The sequence below is a fragment of the Rhea americana genome, unplaced genomic scaffold (assembly GCF_003343005.1).
Source record: "Rhea americana isolate MKP2758 unplaced genomic scaffold, rheAme1 scaffold_74, whole genome shotgun sequence".
Taxonomy (NCBI): Eukaryota; Metazoa; Chordata; class Aves; order Rheiformes; family Rheidae; genus Rhea; species Rhea americana.
The window spans coordinates 288,216-296,057 of NW_028186912.1; the positions used below are offsets into that span (position 1 = coordinate 288,216).

Genomic DNA, 7,842 nt, shown 5'->3' on the forward strand with positions numbered 1-7,842 from the left:
AAGTGACTTTCACTGTTGTGGAAAAACTATCAAATAGAAAGTCCATGAAATGACTTGCTCTGAAATTAAGAGAAATGAAATTCTGAATCCCAAAGGTGAAGCTTATTGCCTTCCTTACGATGGTGCAGCTCCTTTGTACAAATAAGACTCTTGTAGAGGTGTAGTCCTGGTCTATGGAGACTTGGGTGCTGGGCTAGAGTTAAGGAATGCAGGAACAACCACTGGCCAGTGGCTTGACAAGCAACCCAGTGATTTTCTTGATTACAATGTAACTGCCTCTCCACACTACTGCTGTGTATCTGAGAATTAACCGTTAGTCTATTCCTGTTTCTGTAGGCTGCAGTCACTGGTTCCCTCCGCCAACTCTRTTCAATGAGTCAGTGATTCAGTCGTCTGATCCACCAGCAAAGAAACTTTGGCTTTTTGATGTTGTTAATGATCCTGAGGAGAAAAACGAGTTGTCCGAAAGATATCCTAATGTGGTGAAAAAACTGCTATCACGACTTCAGTATCATTATAAACATTCAGTGCCTGTGTTCTACCCTGATGAGGATCCGCACTGTGATCCAGCAGCAACTGGGGCCTGGGGTCCCTGGGCATAGTGCACAGCATTGCACCCTGTAAAACTCACCAGTAGTGGAGTCTGATTTGTAGTCTTGGGGTTCTAATCATGTATTTCTTACTTTTTTTTTTTTTTTTTNTTTTTTTTTTTACACTGTTGTTAATTGTGAGTTTATTCCTTGAGTAATTCAGTCTTTCTTATTCTGAAAATTTGGTGGGAATTTTATTTCAGTCCTCCCCACTTTCTTCTCCTCAACAATTATACGTGAAATGTTGATAAAATTAGAAATCTGTTGTTTGAATATTTTTTGTCAACAATGTGCGTTTAAAGTCGGATATTGCTTCTCCCTCTGAAAGAGATTACTTCTATTAAAAAGATGCTATGAGTCATGGCAACAGGATCATTCAGAATTCTGTTGTGGAAGAAACTGATRTTTCATTTCATGTTTGCCCAGAAGACAAAATTTATCAGAAGCTGTTACGTATCTGTAAAGAGTAGAAGAAATATAGCCGTTGACATAACTTTTACCTTTGATGTGCACTTCTGACCATAAAAGAGATCAGTCAGAAATCTCCAAGAATAAAAAAACCCCTTCCAGTATAAGCAAAACCCCTTGTTCCTGTTCACTGCTAGCATATGAAAGTGGGGCAGAGAGAGGTGGTCGACTTGAGGACAGGGCTGCCATGCAGAGGGACATTAACACATCGAAGAAATGGATGAACAAAAACTTTATGAAGTTCAACAAGGGCAGAGTCCTGTACTTAGAACGGCAAAACCCCACACAACAGTACAGGCTGCGTTCTGATTGGAAAGACAGCATTGCTGTGGGGAAGAAATTGAACAAAAAATCACCTTATGAGCTAGTGGTGAAGAAGGCCAAGAACATATTGGTCCATATTAACAAGAGTGTAGCCAGCATATTGAGGGAACGATCATTCCCTTTTATTTAGCATTAGAGCACTGCATCACATTTTGGGCTTCCTCGTACAAGAAATACATTAATATACTGGATTGAGTCTAGTGGAGGGCCACAGAAATGAGCACATGACAAATGAGGACAGGCTAAAGAACTTGGTTAGTTTAGCCTGGAGAAGAAAAGACAAAGAGGAGACTGCTATTTTCAGTGAGCCAGAGGAAGGGCATAGAGAAGATGAAGTCAGACTCAGAGGTGCAAAAAGAGAAGACAAGAGGCAACARACACAGGCTGCAATGCAGGGAGTTCCAATCAGACATAAGGAAAAAAAATCTCACCATGATAGTGGTCAAATACTGGAACAAGTTGCCCAGTGAAGTTGTGGTATCCCCATCCCTGGAGATGTTCAAAACTGTTGGAAAACGTTCTGAATAACCCAATCTTAACTCTGAAGTTGGATCTAATTTGCAGATTGGCCCTGCTTTAGTGGTGGTCGAGAGAACAACCAGACGACTTCCAAAGGGCATTTTCAGCCTGCATTGTGTATTGATTCTATGGGGAACAAAGCTTTAATGCTCACTTACTGCTTGCCTTCCTGATGAGTACCCTTTCTGCTCAGATTGTTTTTTTTTTTTATTATTATTATCGTAGCAGCAACTGTTTTCATCTTGAAGTGGGCTCTGAGCCAAGGGGAAAATAGGCCAAACAACTTTACCCAGTTACTCACCAAATTTATGCGAGAAGATCAACCCACCAGCTCTCTTAATGTTGTAAACCTCTGGAGTCTAGCCAGAATTCTATCACTGCTTTTCAGTGTCCTTAGCCAGATTCTCAGGCTGCAGAACTCTAGCTGTCATCCTCTCTAGAAAGCAGAAACTTAACTGCGTGTTTTCAGAATCTGGGACCAAGTCCTGTGATTTGCTCTAAAGTTTTGCACACCTTTTCCCATTTTCCTTCAGGAGACATCTGCTAACTGTTAGCATAGTCATGAAGAGAGAGTCACACTTGACATTTTTTTTAAAAAACTACAAAGATAAAGCACAGAAAAGATGGAACTTGAGGAAACCAAAAACATGTATTAAAATAAACAAATTCCTACCTTCTGCTACAGTTGATTCTCCATTACACTATTTTAAACCTAACTTGCCTTTCCCACCTTTGATGTGTTCTTACATATATTAGAAGGGAAGCTAAAGTTCTCCAGAAGCCTGTTCACTTGTTTGTCTTTTCCCCAGAGAGTCTTACGTTTTTCCCTTCTTTGTCATTTGTGCCTCTTTATCATAGTATTTTTCCATTCTATTTCCTTCACTGTCTTCAGCCTTGAAGGTGGGTAAAGAAGAAAGATGAATTGGAAGAGAATAATTCCCTATGCTGGGCAAACATATTCTCCATGGTTTAGTCTGATGTCTTGGAAGTCTGTGTCAGACTAAGGTTCAATCCATCTCCATCACTGATTGAGAGCAAATGGGAGGAGTAAAGGGCAAGCATATGTGACAAGTTCTCCAGAATGTCTTTCATATTCTAACTGTGGCTCGGAGAGGAACTGAACCTCAGATATTTAACTTCTATGTATTTAGTAGCACTCAGTGTAAATTCTTATTATTCACACAGTCTTCTTTCACAGTTAGGAGTTCTACAGCCTAACTGCACAATGTGTAAAGAGTCACCTCTGTTTATGATCTGCTTCTGGGCAATTTGAGTTTTCACTGATCAAATATATATGGTGTGACAGAAGGCCCTATTATACCATGTTTAGCAACTTTCATATTAACCATTTTCTTTATAATAAAAAACAATTTATATGTTCTGTAGAGGTGGTCTCCAAATTGATACATGAACATCTCTCCTTCCATTTCACAAAACTATTTTCAACTTTTCTTTCTATTTTGGCTTCACAGCAAACAGCATTTCACTCTCAACCTCCAAGAGGTTCTTTAAGATAACTTTCTGAGACAAACTGTTATCTGCTGACCACAGGAAGGGATCGAAAATGTAAGCAACAGAACCTTTTTGTAAGCTACTTCATCCCCTTGACAAAGCTTACATCTTTTTTCAGTAGCTCTAGAAAACCTTTATTGTACTTCCTTTTCCTGACTGTTACCTTTAATCTATTTTATACCAACATAATGATTTATACTGGTTTCAGCTTTTATCTTTTTAATACTGCAACTTTAAGCTTCATATCTTGATTTTTTTGTAACATAAAAGTAATTATGTACAGTTCAGAATATGGGATTCTGAAAGAATGAGGTGTCACTATATCTCATGTAACTTTCAGAATTACTATTTCTGTACCTTACCTATTAATTGTATAGTTGGGCCTTCAAATGGCTTTTTAAAATAAATCATCCAAGTATCAGAGATTCCATCTATTTAGTTCTCCTTTCCTTATTTATTCAGAATTTATTGGTTAATTTATTCTTGCAGTCAATATGTAGATGGAGAGGTTGACAACCATTCCCCAGTACATACGGGAAACTAGGTCCAATCAATTTACATTGTTATCGCTCTTGAGAGGATTAGGGGGGAGAGTATTTATTTAGAACTCTGTTTACGCTAGTAAATATGTAAGACTTGAAAGCTACCCATTCTCAGTCAATACCACATATGACATTTTAGTTTCTAAAAGCAATTACTGGATTTGGTTGCCACAATAACAAAAGACTGGACTCAGGAATGTGGGGCAGAGATGGGCCCCCAAGTCACTGTGTATCATTCAGTGTTCTGCATTCACATTATATGAGAAAGAATGTTGACTTATCCACAAAAGTGGTAACTTTTGTCAATGGTACTTCTTCTACAGGTACTATTTACATTATGCTGTTGTCTAATATCATGGAACAGAAAAAAAACCTATCAGCTAACTTGCAAAATCTGAGATAATTTATGTGCTCGAGTTCTCCCTTCAATGCTAATTCCTTGACTACAGTTAGAAAGGAAAAAGAACTTCTAATTTTAATTTCAAAAGTAAGTAGAATTGTTACATGTTCTTTTTTCTCTGTGTCCTGCAATCTGTATTTTATTATCTTGCTGATACAAGTCCATCTGCCAGCAAGAGAYTGTGGTATGTCACTGTTTCCTGTGGTATAGAATTCATTTTCTATTTCCCCTTCTTCCTAACAAACAGATAYTGTATTTTAAAAGTTTGTTATTTTCTCAGCTACAGAGTAAGTAATTTTTTGTTTTAATTCCCGATTGTTTTCCCTGGATGGTCGTCCATAAAATATTTTAATTGAACTGGGTTAGGAAAAAACCCAGCTAGCTTACACATTCAAGTTGRCATCAGCAGAGAATTATATACAATTTAGTTGTTTCAGATTGGGAAGTACAGAATTCTTTATATGTTTTGTGGCTACATGAGTAGCATTCAAAAATGCAAGCATTTTGAACTCTTTAAGTAACACTTCATTTCATCCCTTTCCAAGTTTTAAGATTCAATCTTAATCTAGCAAACTTCTGAATATTTCAGATTTGAAAGTCTCCATTTTTATATTGTAAAAGTAGTTTAAACTTTAGAAAAGTAACCATGTTTTGGAAGAATGCTCATACTGGCTATACATTCTGTTGTTTACAGAAGGTGGTAAACAAACAAGGAAAAATCCTTTCATAAGCAAAACAGAAGATCTGAACCTGTTCTTGCTCTATATTTTACCTGTCAATAATTTGTTCAGAGAACATGGATTTCCCTAGAGTTGATATGAATGGGGCTTACATGAAAACCTGAGTTTAATTCTTTTCAAAATATCTAAACAGAAGAACCCAGAGTTTAAACACTATCAGGCTGTATGGATTTGAAGATGTGCCAGTAGTCCTTGTTGGCTGCTTGGTATTTGCCTCTTATCTTACTCTCTGACAAAGTGGTTCAATAGCAATAATGCTGCTAGGGATATTTCCAAAGCTCTTCCATGTTTTCTTTAAGAAACAACAGAGGAGCTTGAGGTTTTGCAGAGAATCCTATTAGGGTGAACTGTGCCATCCCACTGCCACGCAGAAGGTCCTGATAGAAGACGTAATAGTGATAGACACCCTCTATGTGTGATAGAGGGCCTGGCACACTAAGATATGCAGTCTGTATGTGAGATCAGGTTTATTCTCCTAGGATCTGGGAAATCTAAATGAGAAACAGGCAGATGACTTAAAAAACACAGGAGGCAGTCTAAATAAAAAAAAATTGTCAATACAGAAATATGTAGTGATCCAAACTCTAACCACAGGTGTAGGCTGTGCCTTAGCCAAGGACCACCACATCATTTCCAAGACGTAACTGTTGTCAAGGCAGAATTTTCTTTCCTGCCTGTTCCTTCCTTTGGCAGTCCCCTTGCAAGTGCCACTGAAACTAGACCCTAAGCTGTGTCTCTCTCATAAGACTAACTTTAACTCTTATAGTAGGGATGGGCTGAGCCTTAGCCCAACATCCTAAGCCAAGACCCGTGTGAAAGAGCTCTGAGGAGACAATTCTTTCTGAAGCCTACCCATTCCATTCACATCACCTTTGCAGATTCAATCTGCACAGGGCCCCAGACTTTGTCTCTATACTAACTGCAATCTTAATACTAAACTTTACTCTTAAACTGCATGTGAGCTGAGCCTTAATCCAAGATCCAGGTTGTGGCTGAGATGCAAAAGGCATACTTTTTGGTTGCAACCCTTCCTTTGCTAGTCCCATTCCACTCCAGAATAACTGAATACCTAGGCTTTGTCTGTCTTCCACCACTAACCTTAGCAGTAGGCTTTGTCATTTTCCAAAGTTGAACACTAACCTTAGCTCATGACCTCAGGCTGTGGTCCTGAGGAGGAGCTCCTCAGGGAAGGATTCTTTTTGCAGCCCAAACCCTCACCAACCCTTGGCAACCCCATTGCAGCCCCGCCACAACAGGACTCGGTCTTTTTCTCTCCTTGAATCCTAACCATACCTGGGGTCTTAACCTCAGACAATGCCAGCCATGGCCCATATAAAAATTTTCAAGAAAGAATATTTTTGCAGCCCAAATCTGCCATTGGCAGCCTCCCAACCACTAGAACCCTAGGCTTTGTCTCTCTTCTAATCCTAATCCCAACTACAAAACAAGTGTGACTGTAGCATGGGCAGTTTCCTTACCAATGAGGGCACAGACCCCCAGTACCTGAACAGTTTTAGCAGAAGCAGGTGCTAGTAATGGGACACATAGACAGCTCTGGGCAAGGAGAGGTGATGAGCCAGGTCCAGAGTCCATCCAGGTGATCCTGTCAGGAGTTGAGACAGGGCTGGAGACAAAGCTACAGAAAAAATCTGAGGCTCATCCAGATTACAGAGCTAGAGACAGCATTGTGAACAGACACATCTATAGCACAGCTCAGGCAAGAACCCAAGGCCCAAGCCATGAGCCGAAATTTTGCTCCTGCATTAAGTTCTTGTTGCATTAGTGTTCCCTCCTGAGAGTGTTATTTTGTTGTGGTGGAATGAAGAGGCACTGGAAAGGTTGGTGATGTATCTGCTGCCAAGTTTCTGAAAATTGGTTATCAGCTGCCATCATCAAAGTAGCTACAGGATGTTCATCCTCTAATTCTGGCTAAAGTCAATAGCAACAAAGGCAGCTATATTTTGTCTGCAGAACTATAGTTAGAAAAAGTACAGTGAGAATCACTAGATTTGGATCTAAGGAATGTAGAGCTTATTTGGACAAGTCTCCAAAAGCCACAACAAGGTACTACAGCAAAGCCACATTTTGTGCTGCCAGGTTCTGGCATTCAGAACCATGATAAAAATAAAGAACTGTGTCTTGCTTTGTACTGTGCATTTTTATAAGTTCTTCAAGCAAACAAAGAGTTAGAACTCAGTGAATATGCATAAAAAATAAAGTAAGCTGCTTCTGTATTCAGCAATGTTTGTTGAGTGATTTTGGGCATAAAGCCCACAGTAATGAATGGAAGACTTTGATTAGGACATCTGTGGCCTACCCAAATCATTTTATGAGATCTAAAATTCTGCCTGAAACATCACTTGATGGCCCTATTAAAATAGCATGTTAGAACCTTACTTTTCTTCATTGTATACATTCTCACAGAATGCTGACAAAGTAGGAGAATACTATAATTTTTAATAGGGAATTTGGACATAGAAAGCTAAAATGACTTATTGAAGGACATCTGAGCCCTTATGTTACTTTGTTTTATCCTGCCTCACTGGGAAAAAAAGTTTAATGGGTCTCTGAACAATGAGAAGATGAGCATTGAGATCATTGAGTCAGAGGCTTTGGGACGTGAGCCCTTACCTCTTCACTTCTACCAGACACACATCTTAGTTCTGGCTTGACACTACTGAACTCGTTATAACAAATCTATTTTATATCTATAGATTCATCTATTGGCAAATCTGAGRCTCCAAGTG

The 7,842-nt window shown here is 39.1% G+C and overlaps 1 protein-coding gene across 1 annotated transcript in view; it reads left to right on the forward strand.

Moving 5' to 3' along the window:
- ARSB (arylsulfatase B) overlaps positions 1–3,649 on the forward strand; it is a gene marked incomplete at its 5' end in the record, with an annotated part of 65,943 nt that extends 62,294 nt beyond the window's left edge. The window contains one exon of the mRNA XM_085322046.1: positions 337–3,649. Coding sequence (XP_085178172.1) covers positions 337–602 — 266 coding nt within the window. The remainder of the gene's footprint in view (positions 1–336) is intronic.
- Between the last annotated feature and the right edge of the window lie 4,193 nt (positions 3,650–7,842).